General features: G+C 41.2%; 2 protein-coding genes and 1 long non-coding RNA gene across 7 annotated transcripts in view; 1 reads left to right on the plus strand and 2 right to left on the minus strand.

Annotated features, from left to right (window-relative positions):
- The window catches only part of F5 (coagulation factor V), a 68,530-nt gene extending 60,659 nt beyond the window's left edge, over positions 1–7,871 (minus strand). Inside the window, exons 1-2 of one of the 2 annotated variants that reach the window (XM_026003336.2) lie at positions 7,567–7,871; positions 5,032–5,114 (exon numbers count right to left, since the gene is read on the minus strand). In XM_026003336.2, the coding sequence (XP_025859121.2) occupies positions 5,032–5,114; positions 7,567–7,742 (259 nt within the window). In that variant the 5' untranslated portion in view covers positions 7,743–7,871. The remainder of the gene's footprint in view (positions 1–5,031; positions 5,115–7,566) is intronic. The other variant, XM_026003338.2, reaches the window with a different exon arrangement.
- LOC140594989 (uncharacterized) overlaps positions 7,689–26,285 on the plus strand; it is a 134,291-nt gene continuing 115,694 nt past the window's right edge. Inside the window, exon 1 of the long non-coding RNA XR_011996335.1 lies at positions 7,689–7,924. This is a non-coding gene — a long non-coding RNA (uncharacterized lncRNA). The remainder of the gene's footprint in view (positions 7,925–26,285) is intronic.
- Positions 9,956–26,285, minus strand: part of SELP (selectin P) — a 39,299-nt gene continuing 22,969 nt past the window's right edge. For 2 of the 4 annotated variants that reach the window (XM_072732959.1, XM_072732957.1), the window contains 8 exons: positions 23,574–23,759; positions 18,444–18,629; positions 16,891–17,100; positions 15,737–15,922; positions 14,974–15,093; positions 12,680–12,710; positions 11,588–11,643; positions 9,956–11,003 (listed from right to left, as the gene is read on the minus strand). In XM_072732959.1, coding sequence (XP_072589060.1) covers positions 11,589–11,643; positions 12,680–12,710; positions 14,974–15,093; positions 15,737–15,922; positions 16,891–17,100; positions 18,444–18,629; positions 23,574–23,759 — 974 coding nt within the window. In that variant the 3' untranslated portion in view covers positions 9,956–11,003; position 11,588. Of the gene's footprint in view, positions 11,004–11,587; positions 11,644–12,679; positions 12,711–14,973; positions 15,094–15,736; positions 15,923–16,890; positions 17,104–18,443; positions 18,630–23,573; positions 23,760–26,285 lie in introns of all 4 variants that reach the window. The other 2 variants (XM_072732958.1, XM_026003335.2) reach the window with 1 other exon arrangement.

Genomic DNA, 26,285 nt, shown 5'->3' on the forward strand with positions numbered 1-26,285 from the left:
GCTTGTACAAAGGGCCTGTGGCACTATAAAACTTGGCTTATTAAGAAAACTGACAGATGGCCACAGTGAAGGTGAAGTTTAACAGATAAGATAGAGAGGTAGAAAGTGAGGCTGAAGGCATGATCAGAGGCCCCATCATGTAGGGCCTTCTAGACCTTTTAGAGTTTTGCCTCTAAGAGTATCTGGAAGCCATTAAAGAGTTTTTAGCAGAGGTGAGACATGGATTTGGGTTTTAAATCTCTGGCTGCATTGGTGGAGGATAAGCTGGGAAGAGCTCAGAGTGGATACAGAGAGAATAGATAAAAGGCTCCAGGGGGCAATGGTGGTGACTTAGTGTAAGGTTATAGTAATGGAAGTGACAAGAACATACTAGAGATCTACTAGGAGATCAAACTGTCAGGATTTGATGGATGGGATATGGGTGGAGGATGAGGGAGACCAAGTTGCCATGGATGGCTGGTGATGTTCTGGCTGGGGGGCTGGGTGCAGGAGGGTACCATTCTCTGAAATGATGACACTGCAGGAGAGTTTTGTTTGGTGGATATCAGAGGCAGAATAATGGCCCCCCAGAATGTCCACATCGTAATTCCTGGGATCAGTGAATACACTACCTGGCATGGCCAAAGGGGCTCTGCAGATGTGACGACTAAGGTAAGGATATTGGATGGGAGAGTTTCCTAGATTATTATCCAGGGTTGGGGGACAATGTAATCAAGGACCCTTATAAACAGGATGAGGGAGAAGCCCTCTTTCCCTACTCCTATCTTCTACCTGCAGTTTTTTTCCTTTCCCTGAACTCCCAGTCCTAGAGTTTATACTGATCTTGTGCCTGGAGCTTTTGTTTGTTTTTGTGTTAGCTCTGCACAGGACTGGGGAGGTCACAGTGTTCAATTCTCGTTTTAGAGATAGTTACAAAACCTGGGATGTGGAGGCAGGGAGGGTGGCTTGTTCAAGGTCAGTCAATCACTGCGTGGCATTGCTGGGGTTAGGACTCTGGTCTCTGGACTCTTGAACCAAAGCTTTCTCTACCATCTTGCACAGAGCAAGTTCAGAACCACCCCCTTTCCTGAAATGGTTCCAATTTCTACACCATTTTTGACTCCTGGCCACATCTAACTCCACTAGCTGACCTCTCTCTTCTGGCTGTTACCCTTAGTTCTACCTCCTAATGGAAGCCCCTGCTGGCTATTCCCAGTGGGGATGCCTGAGAGCCCAAAAGAGTGCTGACTCTGTTGTCACTGTGTGCACTGCATTTAGTTGCCATGGTGGCCTTGCTCAGGTGATTTGTTTGTTGGCATCACATGGCTACAAATGCCCGGTGCCCAGGATAAGTCTCCTAAGTTATTTAACCTAATAAGACCTCTTGCTGCAATGAATCGTTTGAAGCATTTATTTGCCTCTCCTTTCTGTTCCTTTGGAATTAAGGCAAAACAAAGGGATGTTTTCATAAATACAAACCAATTACCTTCCCACATGTGGGCAAACACATGCCTGAATGTTGCCTGAGCTTCATCAGCCTCCATCAGCCAGATGGCCTGGGACCCTCCCCACCCCTCCTCTGTGCCAGGCACTGCAGCCAGGGAAGGAGTTGCCTATCTTGAGGCCCCAGGAAGGTAGCACAGTGTGTACCCAATTTCATGCAGTTTTGGAGTTGAAAAGGACAACATGAAGTCAGCTAATCCAATCCCCTGTGTTCAGGTGAATAACGCATTACAGAAAACAGGGCAGCCCATTGTTGTAGCTATTTTAAAACCCCTCAGGGGCAAACATTTCATAACCTTCCTTGAGGAAATTCAGAAAGTCAACACTAGTCATTTTAAAGCCCCAGACAGGATTCTTAAAATAAGCCCAGCCCCTCCACCTGTCCACATGTGTGCAAACCTCCCCAGAAAGGCACATTCAGACCCCTAGTCCTATAAGTTCACCCCTACTCTCGTTACAGTGACTTCTGGGCTCATACTGCAGAAGTGTCACATGACTTGTTTGGGGTTCAGCTAGAATCACACAATCCAGTAGGGGAGCAAGAAATAGGGGAAAGGTGCCAATGACCTAGAACCAGGCTGGGGAACGGAGCAAGTCACAGAGTCAATGACAGTGTTTAAACCTGGAGCTTCTTAGGCTTTACCTCAGATTTGACTCACTGTTTCAGCTACTGTAGTGATACAAAGATGAATAAAATACTACCCTTGCCTTTCAGGGATTCATAGTTAAGTAACTTTGGGAGTTCAGGAGGAAGCTGCTTAAAAATGGTATTAAAATGCCTCAGAGTTCACATAAAACAAATGTGTTATGAGATACACAGGAGTTGACAGGTGATTTTTAAGGACACAGGGCTTAAACATAAATTTATGACCAAGGTCTACTTCTAATTAATGAGACTAAAGCCGGAAATTTCTACAAAAGATAATCATCTCAAAGGATTTTTTTAAAGATTTTATTTATTTATTCATGAGAGACACACACAAAGAGAGAGAGAGAGAAAGAGAGGCAGAGGGAGAAGCAGGCTCCATGCAGGGAGCCTAACGTGGGACTCCATCCCGGGTCTCCAGGATCATGCCCTGGGCTGAAGGTGGCGATAAACTGCTGAGCCACCTGGCTGCCCTCAAAGGATTTTGATTACAGTGGCTCTCCTCTCTAAAAACTATCAACAATTCCTTCCTGTTCAGAAAATAGTCTCCAGCCTGGCACTGGCCTTTCCAGCACTTATGGTACTCAGCACAGTGCCTTACACAGCCCAGACATTGAAATTCAGTTAACTTGGTCAAAGCCACAAAAGGTAAGGCTCTCAAACACCTGCCCAATTCCTCTATTTCCCAGGCCTAATGAATATGCTTCCCAGTTCATTTTCCCTTTACCTACCTACAATTTAATTTAATGAAATAGTTAAGTATCTGTTGTACATACTAAGCTTGGAGCTGGAGCTATGAAAATGAAGAGACTCTGTTTCAGAGGACAGGAGATCCTTCAACTTTCTCCCCACGACTACAAACTCTATTTTAGTAGTAACCTTACTGTCTGTTGCCTTATTGGCTCCTGTGAAGTATCCCTTCTACCTCAAGCTAATTCAGCCCAAACTCTGAATCATATCACTTCTTATTTCTTCTGAGTCTGGTTTTAGCAATTATTCTTCCTCAGATGTCATTAGCCTCCCTTTTTCTGTCAGATATCTTAGGTCACTGTATTCTTGTTTGTAAAACTCCAAAGTATTCTTAAGCCCCTCATTCCCTTCCAGAACTACCCTGTCTCTCCTCACATGTGGAGCTAAGTTTCAGAAAGGAGTTACCTATAAGTTACCCCTGCTTCCATTTTCCCCATTCACTTCCATTCACCAAGGGAGGTGGCCCTGGGGAAAGTGGGTAAAGAGAATTTCAAGAAGAGGGATCACTAAATGTCTTAGTAATGTCAAGTGGGAAAAGAACTGGAAAGAAACCGGTGGTTCTGGCATCTCAGGGTCATGGGTGCCCTCTTTTGAGAGTGAGTTTAGTGGATTTCTATTAGTGAGGATTAGAGAGGGAATATATGGAGAGGAAACAATATTACAGAGAACAGAGTGGGCTGCTCATATAAGAAAGGCAAGACAGAGGAAAGGCAGGTGATGTCAAGGGGAGATTTTCTTCTACACGGGGGTTGATTTGAACATGGTTGTTGAGTTTTAACTGAAGGGAAGGCTCCAGCCAAAGACTGAAGATAAAGGGAGATCAGAGGAGGCAGGATGGAACAGTTTGCACAGAAAGGTAGAAGGATGAATCTGGGTGTGTTGACCAGTCTTCACTCAGTTAGTATGGAAGGATGAGTGATTACCGATCAGGGGACCCAATGGAGGAAGTTCTCTCTTCATGGCCTCTATCATTCCTGTGAAATATGGTACCATATTTAAGAACCCAAAAGTCCATTTGACCTACATTCTTTGATTAAAGAAGAGATGAGGAAAGGAGTTCTGGGTTGATCAGTCTGTTAAGCATCTGACTTGGGCTCAGGTCATGATGTCAGGGTCCTGGGATGGAGCTCCACATCAGGCTCCAGGCTCAAGGCTCTGGACAGCTTCACACTCAGTGGGGAGTCTGCTTTGCCCTTTTCCTCTGCCCCTCCCTTCACTCATACTTTGTCTTTCTCTCAAATAAAAAAAGAGATGAAGAAAAGGGAGATATTTTTCTTTGAAAATGATAGCTGTTGTATACCTCACACTAAATAAAACAGGAGAAGAGATGGGAAAAACAGATGCAAAAGAGCCAGCCATATATGGTTCCTTGGAATGAATCCAGAGAGCTGGATAGAAGCAATAGATCATTTGTTAGGGTTCATCTACATTCAGTAAACTATACCAGGCAAAAGAGCCAGCCATATATGGTTCCTTGGAATGAATCCAGAGAGTTGGATAGAAGCAATAGATCATTTGTTAGGGTTCATCTACATTCAGTAAACTATACCAGAAGCTCCAGGAAGGCAGGATACGTCTCTACCTTGTCCATTGTCCAGTGCCTTCTTTAATGCCCAGCCCATAGCAGGTGCTCAACAATAGTTGGTTTGGTGAATGAATAAAATTCAAACAAAGGTTTTGTTTAGATTTTTGATCAGTCTTAAAAATAGCCAGCTTCATGGGCATGTTACCTCATGGGCCAGACAGACCCCTGGTGTAATGTTTTGCTGATACTATTTTGAAATTCTCAAAAATATGAATCTAAGGCCACACATTTTCATTTTTCTTTAATTTAAATTCAATTTGCCAACATATAACACCAGTGCTTATCACATCATGTACCCTCCCCAATGCCCATCACCCAGTTACCCCATCCTCCCACCCACCTCCCCTCCAGCAACCCTCAGTTTGTTTCCCAGAGTTAAGAGTATCTCATGATTTGTCACAGTTTCATTTTTCACTGGGCCCCACAAATTATGCAGCCCATATTGGTTAAAGACAACAAAAGCACACATCACTAAAAAATGTCGCTAAACAGTTATTTCAGATATCCAAGAATATCAAATTATCATAGAGATTTATCTTTAAAATTAAATAATGTACTTCAGGCTTACCTGAAATTTTGGATCGTGGCTTTTCTTTCTGAAAATATGGTTCATACTCTCTGTAGACAATTTTCTTAAAGGAAGTATTTGAGCTAGAAATAAAGTACAGAAATTAATTTGAAAGTCGTATATGACATCTACATCTCACATCACAAAATGAATGGATTTCTCGTATCCTCAGATAGGTAGTAGGAATAATGGTATTTTAATTGTATTTCAGAAACCAGGGTTTTACAAATATGCATAATAGGTGGGGTTAAAAATGATTACTGATCTCTTCAAGAATATTCTGTTGTGATAATCAGTCTTTCCCAAATTTAGTCTGTCCACTAATCCTGTTACTCAGAATCTATTTTCTAAAAAAGAACCCAAGATTATTGTGTGAACCCAAACTTTAGGCTTAGATCATAAATGACTAAAAATATAACCAAATCCTTTATGAATAAATACATGGTCTGTTTTTTTACCTGATGAACCACATACAGTTTTGAATTATTGGGGAACATTATAAAGAACCACTGATTTGGCGGACTCTATTTCTAATTGGGAAGTTGGAGAGGGCCAATGGAGTTAAAGCCCTGGGGATTCATACTGGAAATAAACAAACAAATGAAAAAGGCAAGTCTTGGAAAATGCAAGTCACTTGTCCAGAGGAGAAACAAGGGATAAACGGCACAGCCAAGTCACAAAGAGGTGAAACCACTGCGTTCATGGTAAAGAATTCACAGAAAGGGAAGCAGGTAGAGTAGAACCCTAGAACCCTAGAGAGAAAAAAAAACATATGTTTTTATTTTCAATATCTGTTACTACTTACATATAAGTGACTCAATAAGTTTCCTTAGAAAAGTTTTCAAAAACATTTATGTCAGACTTGGGATAAGAATGATAGATATGTCCCACCTCTGAAAGGCATTCTCCTGCTAATATTGGATGAAGTAAGGGGAAGGATCTTTGTTTTGTGCTAAAGTAGACTTTGACAAAGAATGGAGTGGTATCAACATATACCACTGATCCATTGATCTCCTTATAGTGAGTATCATTCTGCTGTAGATGCAGGACACTTGATCACCAGTTCTTAGTTTAGGCAGTTAGATTTACAGGTTAGATTTTTTCACAAGAAAGTACCAGAGAGAAATGGCATGATTTGAGGTTCAAAAATATTGACAGTTGGTCTAGGTTATCATTTTATGGTTTTGGATCAATAATTGACACTGGAAGTATGAGAATTCTGGAAACTCGACCACAGGGTGAGGGGATCAAATAACCAGTCATGGTTCCCTCTGGACTCCCCACGTGAGTTAGGCTTTTGCCCTGCGTGGTTCTGCTTCCAGAATTCTGCTTGTTATTTTTAGAGTTAACTACAGAAGAACAAACTCCCAAGCATAAGCACAGAGTACTCCAGCAAAGACAACAAGCAGGTTAATGTCTGCCCATGAGCAAAAGAGATTAATGTTGGAAAGCCTGTGATTTTCTTTGGGGTTTTGGCAGTTCTCTAAGGGTGTGGGTGTGATCTAGATCATCAACTCGAAAGACAATATTTAAAATGATGTTTTTTTAAAAAAGGATTTCTCCTCAAAGTAACCCAGTTACAAAGCAATTCTTTAAGGGGCTTAATATTATACACTACAAGACTCTTAAAATATTGCATTATTTCTGGCTGATTGCTTTGGTTTTGTAATCATAAAAGAGGAACTTGTCTTTCACAATCATTTAAACTGTGATATTAAGTTTAAAAAAATGAGTCATACTGAGAGGTTTACCAATGAAAAAATATAAATATAACTAACTGGAAATAGTGAGTAAGTCCTATAATTTATCTAATTTCTGGGAAGTCTTATTTTTATCCTTTCAATTAGGAAAAATAGTTTTCAGTTCAAAAATAGAGTTTTATTATTTAAGCCACCTTTTAGTTACATATGTCTGTTAATAGTGGCCTTTCCAAACTAGCCAGGGTAGACTATATCCCATGGACTAAGAATGCGAAAAAAATGAAGAGTCACATGAAGCAGAAGAAAAGGTAAAAGAACAAAAATGTTGCATGTTTATGGACTGATGGTGGTTTGAACGTCATTTGTAAGAATACAACAAAATTATGGCAATTTGGCAATTGTTATTGAACAATCTGCTTAAATAAAAGACAATGCATACATCCTTAGTTTTAGAAGATGAAGCTATGTGGAGAAAAGAATAAATAATATGTAACTGGAAGTTCTACAAAAAATACTAGGCTACTAAAATCTGGAATGGGACTTTGCAGGAAGGGCTAATGAGGGGGCTGGTGCCTGGTGCTTTAGAATCAATCAATGAACTAACAATCAATCACACCAACAAAACTGTATTAACAAACCCTTCAAACAGCATCTAGACAACAACACTTCCTGTCTAACACACTGTATTATTAGAAATAAGAATAGCAGTTTTGTTTTAAAATGAGTAATATATAGTTTTAAATGAGCAACATGGTACCCCCCCCCTTTTTTTAAGCCACGGAATTGCAAAGGGAAAGCTCCCCAAAAGCTCACTCGGACACGGGACCTGCCTCACCTGGGGTTGGTGGGCTCGGGGCGGTAGTTCCAGCTGATGCCCTGAGCAGCCACGTAGAACTGCCTGAGCCGCGCCGCTCCGGCCCCCCAGCGGCCCCAGCGGCCCCAGCTCCCCCAGCCCGCGCAGCCGGCGCCCAGCAGCACCAGGACCCAGAGGCGCGCGCAGCCTGGGGCCATGGCTCGGCTCGGGCTCCTGGGACCGCGGACCCGCCCCGCCGCAGTGCGCCCGGAGGCTGCGGGGGCGGTGTCCTCCTGCCCTTCTGCCCCTCCGGGTGCCGGGGCCGCGCAGCCTCCCGCCGTCGTCCCCACCAGCGCCCTTCCAGGCCGGGGTGGCTAGGTCACCGCCCCCGACGGAGCAGGTAAGGGCAGAGCGAGCCGACGAGTGAATGTTTTACGCAGGTGGAGACAGCCCCGAGTGCAGAGGCTCCGGCCGCTGGCGCCGCAGTGCGCGGGCTTCTGAGCCACGGGCCAGACCGCTCCTGCGCTTCCACCTGCTGAGGCCGCTGGGGCAACAGCCCCTCACCACCCACCGCAAAAACCCAGGGCGAAGTTCACGCTTGCAAGACCCTCTGCAATCCCCAGTGCAATGTCACCCCATGCCCGCAACTACATCAGTTTCCCTTGGTCTGGGGGAAAGGGTACTCTGCCCGTTAGGGGCACGGAAACATTAGACTCTGGGGAGGAAGCAGGGAGATGAGCACCAGAACGGGGCCTGCAGGCCTGGAACACTTTACTGATTTCTACCCACGCACTGTTCTGTCTTGATGAGGGTCTGTGGCCACAAAAGTAGCAGAGCAGAGACAATCAGCAGAGCAGACTCAGTTGCACTTACTGCTGTGCGGGCTTGGGTAAGTGACTCAACCTCTTTAGGGCTCAGTTTTGACATCTGCACAAGAGGGGGATATGAATTTTTCCCAGATGCAATTGTTGGGAGGATAAAAGGATATTGTGAGGTGTTTAATTCCAGAGCACACAACACTTGTGTATTACTATGATTATGCTTTTCTTGTGTTTCTTGGAGGATCTGGCTGTTTCACACTGCCCTAAGATCTTATTATGCTATTGATAGAAAATCTGAGAATATATTGTCTGAAGCATCATTATAACTGTTCAAGATTCCCTGAATCAGAGCAGCCCGGGTGGCTCAGCGGTTTAGCGCCGCCTTCAGCCCAGGGTATGATCCTGGAGACGCGGGATCGAGTCCCACGTCGGGCTCCCTGCATGGAGCCTGCTTCTCCCTCTCCCCTGTGTCTGTGCCTCTCTCTCTGTGTGTGTCTCTCATGGATAAATAAATAAAATCTTAAAAAAAAAAAAAGATTCCCTGAATCTGCATTCCTCCAAGCTCCTGTCTTATGGTTTGTATCAATTGATTTGATACATTACCTGGCACTTCACATGAGGTCTCCATGATGTTAGGCTCCTCCACACTCACTCCTCCCATACACAGTCTTCTGTTTCTTCCTTTGCTGATGTCACTCTGTGGACTTAGAATATCCATCTCTTCCTCTTAACTGAACACTGCTTCAGTTCAATCAGAGTCCTACCCATCTCCTTAATTCTGGACTCAAATAGACTATTTCCATTTTATAGATTACAACACTATTAAAATATAATACTCGCATTAATTACCCTCTATTACTTTGTGTCAGTGTTTATTGTTTCCTCAATTGGATTATAAACTGTTCAAGAGCACGAACAGTGCCTTACTCTTTCTTCTCTATCTATAATAGTTTGAAGCAATCTATAATTGGTTTGAAAGCTGATAAACCATCAGAATTCCCTGGGAAAGCTTTTACAAATTATAGATCCTGACTCAGGACATAGGACTGTTAACTATTGTCCTTTAATACCCAGCCTAGTGATAAGCAGTCAGAGATGCTATTGACGTTGTATCAGAGAAACTTTTGAGTTATTTTTTAAATTTTTATTTATTTATTTTTAAAGATTTTATTTATTTATTCATGAGAGACACACAGAGAGAGGCAGAAACATAGGCAGAGGGAGAAGCAGGCTTCCCACGGGGAGCCTGATGCGAAACTCTATCCCAGAACTCTGGGATCATGCCCTGAGCTGAAGGCAGATGCTCAACCACTAAGCCACCCGGGTGCTACTGGAGAAACTTTTTATTTTTATTTATTTGTTTATTTATTTATTCATGAGAGACAGAGAGAGAGAGAGGCAGAGACACAGGCAGAGGGAGAAGCAGGCTCCATGCAGGGAGCCCGATGTGGGACTCCATCCTGGGGCTGCAGGATCACACCCTGGGCTGAAGGCAGGCGTCAAACCGCTGAGCCACCCAGGGATTCCCTAAGGAGAAACTTTTTAAAAGCAATGTGTTCCTAAATCCCAAGGTTGCTACCAAAGGTCTTGCAAAATTACCGTAACTCTTAGACTGTTTTATCATTTTTATTTACATATTTACCCACATGTTATTCATTCTACATGACATGTTTATTGCAAGACAAAGGTATTGTTTGTCTATTTTTGCACCAGTCCCAGATAACTACTATGTAACTTTCAACAATCTACATATTAAACATGTGATTTAATAAATAACATCTGTTCTTCAGGTGATGAAGATTTTTTCTGCTTTTCTGATTTTATTTCTTCTCTGGTTCTGTGTAGGGGCCAGTGGTATAGTATATATTTGCTGACTGATTGAAGGGTTAAGTTGTAATCAAGACAACAGTAATTATGCATTACATTGATGTAAAAAAAAACGATATACACAGACATTATTGAACAAAACACCAAATAATAAAGCATGGCATTTGGGAAGAATCTTTTAAATCGCACATTTAAATTTTGGTCTTGAGGTTCTTTTGAGGAGAGTGACCAATGGAGGGAAGGTGACACGTGCCTTCCTATCTTGATTCTTGGTCTTCTGCACTCTGGTGCCACCCAGAGGCTTCTCTGGAAGCCTTGCAGCAAGGGTGCAATACGCTTCATAAGCAGCAAACACTGGAGACCCCAGAAGATCTTATAGAAATTCCCTCAAGTCACAGATACCACCTGCCTTCCAACAAATTAGAGAACGCCTTCCTCCAATCCAAAAATAAAGAGGCATTTTTATTTTTCCACAGTTTGGTCTTCTGGTAAGTCAGATGCTTCAGTCTCTGGTTAATTAGTCTGTCAAGAAAGTACAGCTGGGCAAAGCCCACAGACCACTGCAGACATTCAGTCCTGGCGTCTGAGACTTAAGGAAGAGGTGGAGCAGGAAAGGGTGAGGGGGTGGAGAGTTTGGACTTGCACAATCCCTCTGCTCTCATCCAGAACTAATCTAAAGGAAACTCCATGTCTTTTTTTTTTTTTTCCTTACAAGTATTACCAGAAAACTGCAGCTAATATGCTACAGTGTAACTCAAGTCTGGCAGGAAAACTGGTGTTCAAAAATAGGATCCTGTGGAGGTTGAGTGAGGAGACCAGCAGGACAGGTCTCTGAAAATGAGACGAAAGAAATTAAAATAACTATATTTTCCTTAAAAGTAAGCAAGCTAGCTAGCTAGTTCTCAGCATATCTGTCCCTTGAGGATCAATATAATCCCTTCTAGCATCTGGGCTACTTTCCTTAGGAAACCCAGCTATCACTGAGCTTTTTGGAGGAGAGAATGCACCAGATTATTTTTGTTTTCCCAGCAAGTCACATAGGGGATTAGCTCCATAAAAGTTCGTAAAAATTTTTTCCAGTAGTATGACTTCTGGTTACCAAGCAAGGACTATGGTGTTGTTAATACCTTCAAGCAGCCATTAATGGGGATGTCATACACCCTGAAATAATTATATCTTATTAGAACATTTCTATCCTGGAGGAAATGGAAATCCTCAAATAAACTTACTTTCTATTATCAGTCTACTGACATATCTTGTCCCCTGCTGCCAACACAATTTCCTTCAAGGCTTAAAAACTTAATACATGCTTAAAATCTAACTCATAATTATATAATGAAACATCAAGTTCTAATATTCTTTCTCTTTACCCTACTGGTCCATTTCCTTCAAAAATATCTTCATAGGTAACTTACCTTAAGGGGTTGGGTCAAATGCAGCATTCGTAAAAACTCCGTATGTTCCTAGGTGGCTAAAGAACAGAAATACAAAGATGACCTGCCATACAGTGCTTGATCCTTGACCACAGTCCAGCACATACTTTCCGCAGAGACTGTGGATTACCACCCCACCCTGGAATTCTGCTTTAAAGGGAAACAAAAACAAATGCCTAAGAAATTTTTGAGATCCCACGTAGCAGCTCTGGGTAATTTACACTGCACTTACACCCACGTGAAGTTATTGTTGACACTCTAGGTACTAGAATACCTGCTATGGCTCTTCCTGGTGAGAAGAAATCCTCAGAACATGCCCAGCTTTGATATTTGATCATCTGGCCATAGTTTTCAAAGAATGGGAGTACTGCCTCCTATGGGTGTTTTTTAATTTTCACAATTATCAAGAATTCTGCTGACACTGGGAAAGAGCTAGGGGTGCTGGATATCCCAATAGGCACCGGACACAAAAGAATTATCATACATTCCATAAAATTTTAGAATATCTATTCAATATTCCTGTAGGTGAATAACATCTGAGCCTAGAACTTAACTGCTTTAGATATAAATAATATATATTTTTGCATCTTTTAGAATACAATTGCCATGTGAGTTGAGGGAAGATTATGACAGGTTTTCTAATCCTTTTCCAGAGTCATTCATCATTTAAAAAAAATCAAGTTGGTGTTGACAATGCCTCTGATGCTGTTTGAGACACTGATACTGATACGGTATTCCTAACTATTGGTCTTTATGTCCAAAGGTGCAAGTCTCTGATAACCTCATAGCATCCATTAGAGTAGTTTCTCAGCTTTGGAGTTTTATTTCTATTACATATCACTTACCCCTTTGTCTCTGCTTTGCTTTGTAATTAGAGCACTTACTGATTTTTAAAAACACTATGTTTGGTTAGGATATGTTATCTGTGTATTTTACTTTAGAATCAGTAAAGGGGACATTGCAAAAGATGTGTTGCAGAAAGGGGTCATTATGTATAATCATTCTGATATATTACAGTGAATGAAAAATCCAAATTTTATCAATTTAATCATTCATGAAACATGTCTATCTTACCTGTGAGGGTTCAAGGGGCTTTCCCCATCATCTGGAATAAGCAAGAAGACACAAATGATCAGTTGAAAAGGAAAAAAAAAACTATATGCAGGAGAAAAGTCATCAGTGGTAGGAGTTATTGGGGAAAGTCAGTAAACTGATTTTCAGATGGGTTCATTGTCAAGAGTATATTAGGAACAAGCTCTCTCTGAGAGGTAGGGCCTTTGTTAGGCTAAATTAAACATTTGACAATATGTAATCTAGAGTTTTCTCATCTTTCTTCTCTTCCCATTCAGTGACAACCTCTTCTTCAACCTCTGGTCCCTGCCTTCAGCCTTTGGGCTACTTTTGGTTATTGTTGATACTGAGATCTTTGGTTCTTGAAACCTATTACTTTGGCACCTGTGGCTCCCTATCATTGCAACCTGTGTCACACTCCCTCCAGTCACTAATTGGGGAGGTTAATCACATAAAAAAAATCCATACCAATATAACAAGGACTATTTTCCTTCTCTGGTAACACAAGTGACCAGAGCCTCCTATCTTAATCTAAATGATGGACTCTGAGAGTGGAAACTTTAAATATGGCAGCAGGCCTGTCAACCATCCCATGGATACATAAAAGGGGGAAAGCATCTCATGGCTAAATAAATTTAGAAAATATTCAGTCTGGGATGCCTGGGTGGCTCAGTGGCTGAGCATCGGCCTTTGGCTCAGGGCATGATCCCAGGATCTGGGATCAAGTTCCACATCAGGCTCCCTGCATGGAGCCTGCTTCTCCCTCTGCCTGTGTCCCTGCCTCTCTCTCTCTCTTCCTCTCTGTCTCTCATGAATAAATAAATAAAATCTTTAAAAAAAAGAAAATATTAGGTCAAATGAAGATGAACAAGTACATTTATTACAGGGCATTTCTGGGTCTTCAAGGTGATAATGACTATGCATTTTGAATTTGCAGGACATGTATACAGCATTTTCCTATATTTGACCATAGAATCTTAGAAAGTTTAAAATTACCTTGGGACAGGTCAAGGAAAAGTTCCCCATTCTCCCAAATGAGCTTATTTATTATTAAAGATATTGGAGGATGGGTGGCTGCTGGTCTCTCTTCATAGTCTGGAGGATTCTCTAGCAATGTCTCAAAACTAAAGAAAGAATTTGGGGAAAATGCAGGAATAGTGTGATTCCTACATGAGAGTAGGATCTAGAGGGTTAGGAGGTCTTGCCTCTGCCTTCTGGATTTGGTTAAATAAACACAAATGTTACATGGAAGATCTGGTTGTGGCTCTTTAATCTTGAAGCAGAGTGTTACGCTGTGTCTTTTGTCCCACTCGCCCATTCACAGGAAGAGTATATGAAGGAGCTTTAGAAAACCAGCCTCAATGCAATGATGACTGTGGATGGAGAGAGCTCAAAAGTATAGAACAAGAGGTTCTGTCCTTGAGCAGTTAAGAATGGGTGCTGAAAGTCCTCCGTTCACAAAAACTCCATCAGATATAACGGCCATTCTCAGTTACCTGCATTTGAGTCGTCCTGACCCCTCAGGTGCCCAAAGTTACCTTCCATGAGAAATGATGAAGAGACCCATTAGCTTATGAAAAGAGGTTTCTGAGCTCATGGGCTGAGCATCTGAGGCAGACAAAGAAAGACTGTTTTAACATTTAAGAGACAGTTCGCCTCTTATACTCCTAGGCCAGAGCTCCTCCTTTGATGAACAGTCTGGTAAACACAGCTCCCTTATAGAGGGTCTTCATCCATTGGATCTCTTCCCTGCTTCAGTCCAGCATTAGCTCCACACATTTTCATAAGAATATACAGATGTGCTAGAGTATCACACCAGGTCATGACTAATCAGCTGCTCTTCACACCTCTAGCTTTATTTCTCATTTCCTCCACAGCATTTCTGATTCATAGGCACTAACTACCTAACACCATTGATCAATAAATAACCATCACATAAGAGAATTATGATGGAGGAGAACATGACACTTTCCAGTTAGTCCTAGAGATAACTAAGGTTACCTAGACCAGAGGTTCCCAAGTGCCAATGCACCAACTGGCCTCATCAGAATTTGGAGAGGAGGGCTTTTGAGAAACTTGGATTTCTAGGACTATGTCTATGTCTCTCTCTATGAGGAGGATCTGTGCTTTCATAAAGGTGATTCTGATGGGCAGTCAGATTCCAAGATGACTTCTCTTGGGCTAGTTTTCTTTAAATGCAAATTTTTTCAAAAACGAACTACTGATGTTGTAGTTTCACCACTCCTCTCCAAACGATAAGAAAGAAGAAAAGAAGGAGAAGACTTTTTCCTATTTACCTTTTTGTCTGAAGCGCTTTCTTAGCAGAGCCAGGAGTGTCCCACATGTCATCAAACCTATTGCAGAAGCCACTGCTCCACCAAAATAAGTCAGAGATTTTTGGATTGCCAATGGCTCTGCTGCAAAACAAACACACACAGGGCATAAGAACTGTGTTGCACAAAAGACCATCATTCTTCCAGAAGATGTCCCAAGAATTCTGAGATGTGAGATCAAGCATGATCATCAAAGGTCCTGGAGCTGTTGACAACATAGCAAGAGAGATCTAGAAGCCACAAAACTACCACAACAGAATGGGAAGCAGGGCCTGACTTTATTCCTAATGATTAAATATCAAACATAATGTCCAAAGGATACAGGGGAAGGACCTAATAAAGTGAATAAAATGATTAAAGAAGTAGAAGTTTGGGACACCTGGGTGGCTCAGTGGTTGAGCGTCTTGCCTTCAGCTCAGGGCATGATCCTAGGGTCCTGGGATCGAGAAGTATTACGCAAAGATTATAAAGAAATGAAAGGATTCGTTTGACAAATCCGAGCTTTGAAAAAAAGATGTGGTGATTGTCTATACAGTCATTGAATTTAATTCCCACTGCTCTGCAGAAGGCAAGGAGATTCTGCTTGATTTGTCACAAAATATTTATTAATGCAGGGGAAACCCAGTGATGGAAATTAAGACCACTGTCAGAAATGCACAGAAATGAAACACTGATTTTATTATGTGTTCCTTCTCAAAATGACTTTCTAACCAAAAGGAAAATATACCTTTGCAGGCTGGCATGGGAGTTGACCATTGGCCATTCTCTTGGCATGCTGTTCTCGCTGATCCATTAAGTAACTGGCCCTCCAGACAATGGAAGCTACAGGTTGATCCATAGCTGAAATTTCCCCAAGGATTGGAGCAGTTCATCATGCCTGGCTCAATAATATGCAGCTCAGGGCATTTGATAGCTGCAGGGAAAAAGAATGCAGGAAAAACCAACATGGAGAATGAAGGTAATAGAGATTATGGTTTTGTTTGTAATCTGGCTAGTATTGGCAGCAAATGAGGTAGAATGTAGAAGATCAGAAAGTAGATGAGCCACTCAGAGAATAGTAGCCAAAGAACTAGGATGGGCACATAGCAACATTCAATAAATACCTACTAATGGCTTGATCAATTTACCTATAAAAATACTGTTTTCAAAATTTCACTTCTCAAAAATACTGTTCTAAACGTTATTATTACTACCACTGATAATTAGCTGGCATGTCAGCAGGTGTTTATTAAAATAGAAATTGTTCAGCATAGTTGCCTCTGGAAGTTTGAAGGAAGTAGAGATTGCCACCCTCTTTTAAATTTTCCTTCAGGGAACTTCAGGTTATCATCCCTAATTTGTAGATGGGAAACTAAAGCTTGGGAAATTAAGTTTAACTCAAATAAACATTATTGAGCAATAGTGACATTTGCAAGGCACTGTTCTGGTCTTTGTGGGGAATCCAACATGGAGGAGACCTAGTACTTCACATATGGTGTGACAGCTCTGCCAGAAGTATCATGATGGCTTATCTTTTTAGTTGGACTCCAATTATGAAAATATGGAATGTTTACATTATCACATAGTTAATGGAATTGCAACTTGTATTTGCAAATTCTTATAGTTTGTTTCATGTTCGGCATGCTTGTTTTCATGCATTTGGACATTTGCAAATATTTCCTCCTTTATGTCTTTGCGGCTAGGGCATTCCCTTGTGACATAGCAAGGGGAGAAGTGACATGCCTGTGGCATGTTACCTCCAACCGGGATTGGTGTAGATTTCATGGAGGAGCTGACATGGAGGTCATTGGGATTGGATGGAATTTCAACAGGCAGGTACAATTTTAAGTGTGAGTGCCAGCTGGAAGATAGCTTCAGAGCTGCCTGTTCCTTTCCCATTACCTTGGCATGTTGGCGTTCCTGCTGTCCATTTTCCTGAAGGTCTGCATCTGAGAGCACTGTCTCCCATGAGTATGAATCCAGCTTTGCATCCAAAGTAGCAAGTGGTATTCAGACCAAAGGTTCCCAGATGGTGCCTACAGGACACTGTTCCTTGCTCTGGAGTGATGAGGGCTGGACACTGAACCTTTAAAGTAGGAGCTGACACTATGCCTGCTGTGAAAACATGTTTCCATTTAGAGAGCTCCCAATAAACGGAGCATAACAGAGTCAAGACTAACATGCGATAAACTGCCTTCCACTCTCGTAATAAGGGAGGCTCTAGCAATAGCTCCTCAAAGAAGTTAAGGAAAATTGTTAATCTCAGGTATGGAAAACCAGATGAGAAAAAATACTTAAAAATATTCTTGGAGAAGAGTACCTGGGTGGCTCAGTCAGTTAAGCATTCAACGCTTGATTTTGGCTCAAGTTGTGATTTTTAGGGTCATGAGATCGAGCCCTGCAATGAGCTCTGCACTGGGCATGGAGTCTGCTTAAGATTCTCTCTCTCCCTCTCCCTCTTTACCTCTTCCCACCCCAAGTTCTTATGCACTTTCTCAAAAAAAAAAAAAAAAAAAAGGTCTGTCTATCTATCTATCTATCTATCTATCTATCTTTCTATCAACTATCTTTCTATCCTTGGAGAGATAATTCTCTAGACCAGAGGAAGAATAGGGGGTGGGGAATGATCAATGTTACCAATATTTTAAAAAAGTAATAAAAATTGAAGAGTTGGTGCAGAAATGTAAGAAATTTGGTAGAAAGCAAAATATGCATAGGCCAATTGCCTGCCCTTGCTGCTTTGTTGGGAGGTGGCACTATCTGCTGGCAGAAGGTCAGCATGAAATGTGAGGTATGCATGATGCCACTGGCTTTGCCACTAGCTTTCCATATGGCAGAAAGATGCTCAGTGACCTCTCTACACCTCAGTTCCTTGATTTGAGAAATTGGATCAGTGACTCCACCCCTTGTACTCCTCCAATGAAGCAATGGAGACTATTCAATCGACTCTGTAAAGGTCTCAGAAAAAGAGGTGAAAATTATGAAAGAAAATTTCTACTTAAAAATTAATATATCTTGGGGCACGTGGGTGGCTCAGTTGGTTAAGCATCTGCCTTTGGCTTAGGTCATGATCCCGGGTTCCTGGCATCAAGCCCCACGTCAGGCTCCCTGCTCAGCGGGGAGCCTGCTTCTCCCTCTCCCTCTGCTCCTCCCCATGCTGTTTTTTTTCCTCTCTCTCTCTTTCTCATAAATAGATAAAACCTTAAAAGAATCAATATATCTTTTATTCACAAAAATAAGAAGTCCTGTTACACCTTATAAATTTTTTAAATCCATAGGCTATGTTTCCTAGATCTCAATAGATAACTCATTTTAAAATAAGAAAGGGAGCTTTCACAATAACAATATTATGATGTGTACCTGTCAAATAGTAAGAAAGAACTTATATAAGTGTTTGTTATTTTTGAAGAAATTTCTGGAAGAAGAACTGTCTCAGTGAGTGTATACTAGTTTACCTTTGCAGATTGGTGCAGGTGCTGTCCATTTTCCCAAAGCTGTGCATTCAACATTATTGAATCCCTCCAGCTTAAAGCCCTTGTTACAGGAGAAATGACAGGTGGAGCCAACGCTGAATTCCTTATGAGTGTCAGAACAAGCCAGGCTTCCTCGCTCTGGAGCAAATAATTCTGGGCATTTGATGGCTGTAGAGTCAAATAAATTCTGTAACAATCTTCAAGTTTATTCAGAAGCTTGGTTTGCACTGAATTCATTCGTTCATGTATTCAACAAATATGTATTGAGCACCCATTATATCAGGTATTTTGCCAGGCAGCAGACATTCCACAATAAATAGCACAGATCGTTTGCTACAGTGGCAGGGGGAGGGATAGTGAGCTCACAAATGAAAGTATAGGTGGAAGTTACAAAAATGAAGAAGTCAAGGTCATACTTAAAACCCACAATTTCATCCTCTTCTCTATGCACTTGTGTTTCAGAGACTGCAAGCCTCCCATGGCTCTCACTATCCTGTCTGGATGGGTGCAGTCCAGGATTCCACTCCTGCTCTTCCTCCTGCCTAGAACTACTTCCTCTTAGATATCCTGCCATCTCCTCAAACTCAGTACATCTAAAAATCAATGACCATCTTCTGTTCTAAACTATTCCCTCCACTTGGATACCCAGAATGTTTTTTTAATACCATAGTTCCACAGCACAAGAAAGCTGAAAGCTTCCTGGTCAAGCTAGATTAGTCCCTGGAAATTCTCTGAACTGACTTCATGTATACTTGCCTCTGTTTTTTGGCTCATGCTGCCCTAAATTTCTATTTTCACTGGAAAAAATTCTACCCATTGGATCCTGTAGGATCCAATTGAACACAGCCTCTTGTAGAGCCTCTGCTGCTCACTGCAGCCTGAAGTCTTCTCTGAACAAATCCGTTTTTTGTTTGAACTCACATGCTGTCATAACACATGCTGTATTTTCCCTCACTCATTGGATGGAATGCTTCTAAAACCCAAGAGCCAGGGGCACCTCTCTGGCTAAGTTGGAAGACCATGTAGTTCTTGGTCTTGGGGTTGTGAGTTTAAGCCCCACATTGGGTATAGAGATTATTTACATTGAAAAAAAAAAGGAAACTAAAGAAAAAATCCCAAGAGCCATAAAGCTTTGTGTCTTTCACAGTTGACATTACTGGGTCTCAAGAGGTAGTACACAGCAATCATTTGCCAAGTGGACAAATAAATGAATTTTAATTTAATAACCATTTCCCTCAAAGTTTTTTTTAAGATTTTATTTATTTATTCATGAGACACACACACACACACACACAGAGAGAGAGAGAGAGAGAGAGAGAGAGAGGCAGAGACACAGGCAGAGGGAGAAGCAGGCTCCATACAGGGAGCCCGACGTGGGACTCAATCCTGGGTCTCCAGGATCAGGCCCTGGACTGAAAGCGGCGCTAAACCACTGAGCCACTGGGGCTGCCCTCCCTCAAAATTTTTTATAAATTATTATGGTCATATATTTCTGTTAGGATCATGTGTTTGTTTCCATGAAATTCTCTGACATAAGACTATTCTTTATCATCAAATATTTGACAAACTGATTATTCTTTCTTTATATCCAAGTTATTTGAAAGCAATGCCTTGGTCAAGTCAGGCTCATTTTGCATAGCATTTTTACCTTTAAAACAAAACAAAATAAAACCTGTTGAAGTCTTAAATAGTGCCTCATAGTAAAGTGATATTTCTGGCCTTTATATATTGGCCCATGTGTTTTTCAGTTATAGGCTATTCACCAAAAGATCATGACTCTTTGCATGAATCCATTCAAATAACCAAAGTAATATACTGAATTTCAGTTTAGAATGCTCACATTTTGAGTAATTAATAACTCCATGTCTGGCAGATCAATTTCATTTACCAAACATTTATTGAATATGTCTATTGATATAAGTCATAGACATTAAACCACCTCTGAACATTTTCACCAAAACAACTTTTTCAGACTCTCTCAGGATTTCATAGTTAAGCCCAAGAAAATGTATGATGTCAGCTGTAGGACAGCGGGGACCTTGTCAGCTCTTTCAACACTGCATTCCAAGGAATAGGGTCTGGCACTTTGTAAGGGCTCTTAAATGTTTGTCAAATGAATGAATAAGTTAATGAGCACAATTTAATTTGAGTGCATTCTAACGAATGTTTTTATGTCTGAAAATAAACAGGAGGAGTTACTGTTTGAAAAACTTAATTCATGTGACCTATAGCATTAAATCCCCTTGGGGGCTATTGATTTGGTCTCAATATTGTTAGTCTTGTTCTGACAAGATTGTAGATACAGGTATTTGGGAGTTTTTAATTTTGTTTTTGTGGGATCCCTGGGTGGCTCAGCAGTTTAGTGCCTGCCCTCAGCCCAGGGCGTGATCCTGGAGACCCAGGATTGGGTCCCACGTTGGTCTCCCTGCATGGAGCCTGCTTCTCCCTCTGCCTGTGTCTCCGCCTCTCTCTCTCTCTCTCTCTGTGTCTCTCATGAATAAATAAATAAAATCTTAAAATTCTTGTTTTTGTTTTTGTACATGAAAGTTTCTAACTCTCTTAGGTAAGAATTAAACTTGTCCAAACAAAGGCCTCTAAATAACTTAAAAAATTTGACTTTGAATCAAGTAAGGTAGTATTTTTCCTGACTGAGAAGCAGCCTTGATGAGGTACATAGAAGTCTATAAGGAATGACCTCTTGGATAACTTGAAAAAATAGTCATATTCTTAAGCCTACTGTAAAACTTTACCAAAACCCAAACAATTATAAGAAGAATAGAAAACAGATAACAGTTGCTTTTATCACATGCTTAGGGTTCTATTTTTATGAACTTCTAAGGCAGTGCTACTACAATGACCCTCACTGATGTTTTCCTGTAATCAGTGAGGTAAGCGCATACAATTGCATGTAAATTCATGAATCATTAGGTTCACTGGTCCTTGGTCATCAACTGACAGCAGAGGGCCCAAGAACTGGTGTTCCAGCTAAAAAGGAAATATCTTTGGAACCAATCAAAAAGGAAATCTCACATTGCACTCTGAAATGAGTGACTGAGTGGTCCACCTGCTACAATGTCCTGCTAACTCAATGGCCCTCAAGCCCCTCTGATATATAGCCTAGATCCACAAAACTCTATGCAAAAATCAGTGTTCTGGGGTCAAAGCTGAAGGGTTAAAACTTATGGATTCAGGCATGTGGGAAAAGAAGAGAAATGATTTGTCTAAATCCAGAAAATAAATTTGGAGAATGAGATGAAAGCACAAGCACAAAAACTGGAGCTCAAGATCAGGCTCAGACAAGGCTGCCAGTTTTGAAGCCCACAGTCATCTCAAGTTGCCATCCACAGTCAGGATTGGCTCTTGGCCCTGAGCAGGGCTGTGGGGTGCTTGCAGGAGATAACAGGAAACAGGAGCTTTGGAGGTTATAGGTGTAACAACTATATTGGTTACATACGTGATTTAAAATTTTAGTGAGATAATTTTTGGCATTTTAAATTCTTTAGCCTTAATGCAGAATGTGGGAAAATATAGCCTATGGTAAATGTTGATGGAATAAATGAACAAGCAAATGAGAAATAAGTGGGGAAGTATGAGCCCTTAGCGTTGTCCCCCATAGTGTTCTAGATTGATGGCAGCATTCTATGTTTTCAACCTCAGAACTCCTGACCAGGGAAGAGAGTTCAGACATTAGCTCTTCCACTCCTCTCCTTTTGGAATCTAGAAAACTGAAGCCCACAGAGTGTGATGTGACTTATATGGCACAGGATTTGGGGAAGAGCAATATAGGTATTTGGGTATTAATCTAGTGTTCACTCCACAAGAAGGAATAAACAATATTTCAGCTATTTTTTCACACATTAATAGATTTCTACCAACACATTCTCTTGTCTGATTGCTAGTCATTGCCATTTCTGAAGTTCATTTCAGCCCTTAGAGTGGCAGCCTGGCTGCTGGCCAGTAGAAAAGAACACAGAGACTGACCAGGGATGTTATGGACACTGCCACTGGGTGGCAGTGCAGTGTCAAAACTAGCTTAGAATCAGGGAGACCTGGGTTGGAATCCAGCTCCATACTTCCCAGCTCTTTGGCCTTTGCCTGCTATGGATCCTCTCAAATCCTCCATTACTTTTTCTTTAAAAGGGGATCATAAAAACCATGTTGTGTGGATCTAATGAGATTCTATCTATGAAATAGCTAGTACTTATCACACAAGCAATAAGCATTAGTTATTAGTGCTGGTTTTATTATTACTGAGTACACAGAACAATAAATTGGACCAATGATGTCTTTTGAAAGTAAATGTGAGCTGTGCATTAATTACTTCAGTAAACTTTTATTTTAGAGTACACTAAATGCTAAGGACTGTGTTAGTCAGATGTTTTTGGGGAAACAAAGATAGTAGGATCCAGCTCCTGCCTTTGAGGATCCTCCAATTCACTGTCAATAGGGTTTGTGCTCGAGTAAATTTAACCAGTAAATGATAAGTTGCATCTGAGCAAGAATTTGTCACATAGTCACTTCTGTCTACTTGCTGCAAAGGATACGAAGATGAAGAAGATATGGTTCCTGCCCTAGAGAACCTCATAGCCCATGTGGAGGCAGAGCCAGGACAGAAGTGCACAAGTAGTCTGTGAGGTCCTCAAGGGGTAGGGATGACATCCCATCCATCCCTGCATAAGCTCAGTGTGTGTGGCTTCAGTGGGGCTCACTGAAGGTGAATGTAGGAAGGAATAGTCAGTGGAAAAACACTTTATAAGGAAGTAAAAGTCCAGTGACAGCTGAGCTTTGTCACTTACTAAGGGTGTGAGTTGCAACAAGTTACTTAACCTCCCTGAGCCTCTGCTTCCTCATCTAGGAAATGGAGAGAACACTACCTTTCCCCATTATTTCAGAATGGTGGCAAACATCAAATGTCATAGTGGTATTAAAGTATATATGAAACTGAAATGTTTAAAGTTATAGGAATATTCAGAGAGCAAGACAGAAATTACTATGCTTTGTGGAGAGTGTGTTTCTTTTAGCTTAAGAACAGTTTTACACGAATCCCTGGTGATTTCTTCTTCTATAATATTAGCTGAGAAGCCATAAGAAAGGAGAGATCCATGATCCTACCTTCACATGTTGGTGAGGAGCCTGTCCAATGTCCAGATGGAGTACAATCCAATATTTCTGGTCCAGATAAAGAGAATCCTTCATCACAGGTGAATCGACATGTGGACCTATAACTGGAATTTCCAAGAGGCTGGACACAGGTCATTGTTCCATTGTGAGGGCTTAGCAGAGGTGTGCAGCTCATGGCTATCATGGGTACAGTAGACAGAGGAGAGAAGGGGTCATTTTAGAACACAGCAACCTGAAATTAGTGTATATGTACACATAGGGGCAGTATTTGGTTATAAATGATTGTTTGAATTTCATGCTGTTTTATCACCAGTTAGAGGTCTTGGGCATATAAAATAGCAGCAGCTAACAGTTGATTGGCATCCTGAAACCTTCACACACAAAGAGCTTTAGAGGCTATTCTAAAAGGGAGCTGGTGGTTTGGAAATATAGTGATGCAGCTCATTTCAGGTGTCCCTGGACAGGCATGGAAGTAGCTGCTTCCTTGACACCTTCAGAAAAAAGACCTAATGACCTTGCCAAAAAGCAGTGACAAATGATTGGAAATAGGAAAACGAAGTAAAATACTTTCTCCCCTCACAAAAGCTCTTTTCCCCAACTAAGGGGTAGAAAGAATCTGGGTCCAAATATTAGTTGTGTTCCTTACCAGCAATGGGTCTCTAGACCTTTCTGAACTTCAGTTGTTTCATCTACAAAATTGGAAAAATAATACTTCTTGCCTTGCAGGGATCCTTAGTTATATAAAATATAAGTTAATTAAATCATATAAAAATTAAATTTAAAAATATTTTTAAAATCATGGATACATAGTAGGCACATAATATAACTGGCCATCTGCAAATACTCTTCCCATCAGTGTCATCCTATGACCAGCTCCAGTGACTCTACTTGTTCACTTATAAAAAAGGTAAATTAGATCTCATGGTTCTTTACCACAGTTTACAAATATGGAGTTTGAAGTGCTAGGGGACTTGCTTGGGTTGGAGGTCATGCTTTGTGACTTTGGGCAAGTCACTTAACCTCTCTGGGCCTCAGTATCTAAAATGTGGAGAATGGCATTGTACAGCTCCCCAAAATTTTTTACAAGGTTCAAAAGCAAAAACACTGTATATAAATGTTAATAGCTGTTGAGATATCCCGGTGCCAATTAATTAAGCTATAATGCCCAGGTTCAACATGTTAACATTAAAAAATGAAGACTAAAAGAATGCATGGTTTAGGGGTTTCCTCTTCACTGTTTCCTCTGATTAACTTGTGTATGGCTTTAGACCAGAGTTGGTGACAGTAGAGTTGAACCTGGGGCCATTCTTCTGTCACTGACTTGAACTGCTTGAGGTTCCAAGAGTATTTTTTATATCTTTCTCTTTCCTCCCCCTCTCCTTTTGCAGCTACATTTCCCTCAACCTGATCAACTTCTCCAAAGACTTAGTCATTTTCTGCCACTTGAAACATCTTTTATTCAGTATATGTGTGTGTGGTGGGAGAGAGGAGAGGAGACAACTCAAGAAGCTCGTAACCTGTAAGGACATATTGGGAGAGTCTTGGGGCCATGGAATCCATCTCCAGCTATTTTGTGGCCTTGCCTTTGATAGCTGGGGTGCATATCAGAGGGCAACAGGGCGAAGCGGACATTGAAAAGGGAAATTGTCTGATAACACTCTCTCAGAAGTCTTACAACAGCTAGAGGGTTGCAAGCCTCATGTACCTTCCTGCCCAGCCCACATTTGGGTATTTCACTTGATGCTCACCCAGCAACAATAGGAGAAAGTTCAGTCAGAGTAAACAAAGAGCTAAAAGCAGAAGGGAACTGGAAGGTCACAGGAAGCCATGGTGAGTGTCAACCTCCTTGCTGTGAAACACCCACAGGCAGGACAGTATGGGGCAATGAACTATAAACTCTGATTACTGTGATAGAATTCTGTGGAAGTATTCTAATCAGTGTGATCACTTTCCTCAGGGATTCTGAGTTCTTCCCTAAAGCTCCATGGACTTTGTAATATATCCAGGCTTCAGTGTAGCCAGTATTAAAGCAGAGAAGTCAAGGTCACAAGCCTCACTCTGATCTTTCCAGACCGTGCTTGCAGGGTGTACTCAACCCCAGCACCAGTGGCTTGCCATGCTCTCTGGTGCCTGGAAATGAAAAATGTCCAATTCTGTTGAATTCATTCATTCATTCACTCATTTATTCACTGTTGACCTAACTTAACAGTGGGGTGTATGTGTGTGTGTGTGTGTGTGTGTGTGTGAACACACTGGTGTGTGACCTGAATAGCAAGTGGTTTCCTCTTCATTAAAAACACGTCTACCTGCTTTCACTCAGATGTTAAAAGTCTGTACAAAGTGAAAGGCAAAGGCAAACAATGCAGAATTATCTAGTATTTTACCGATTTGATTTTATCATTAAAATTGCATATGCATCATAAAAATACTAATTGCATAGAGGGAAAAGTGAACGGGAAAAATATTGGAAGAATTCATATAAGAATGCTAACCATGCCTATTTCAGGCTGTATTTAAGAGGATTTTTTTCTTTTTTTTCTTATATTTCTGTTGCTTTTATGAATGAAAATCTTGCTTCATAAAAGTGATATTGCCAGGGCACCTGGGTGGCTCAATGGTTGAGTATCTGCCTTTGGCTCAGGTCATGTTCCTGGGGTCCTGGGATCGAGTGCGCATCAGGATCCTTGTGAGGAGCCTGCTTCT

The sequence above is a fragment of the Vulpes vulpes genome, chromosome 13 (assembly GCF_048418805.1).
Source record: "Vulpes vulpes isolate BD-2025 chromosome 13, VulVul3, whole genome shotgun sequence".
NCBI classification, from domain to species: domain Eukaryota; kingdom Metazoa; phylum Chordata; class Mammalia; order Carnivora; family Canidae; genus Vulpes; species Vulpes vulpes.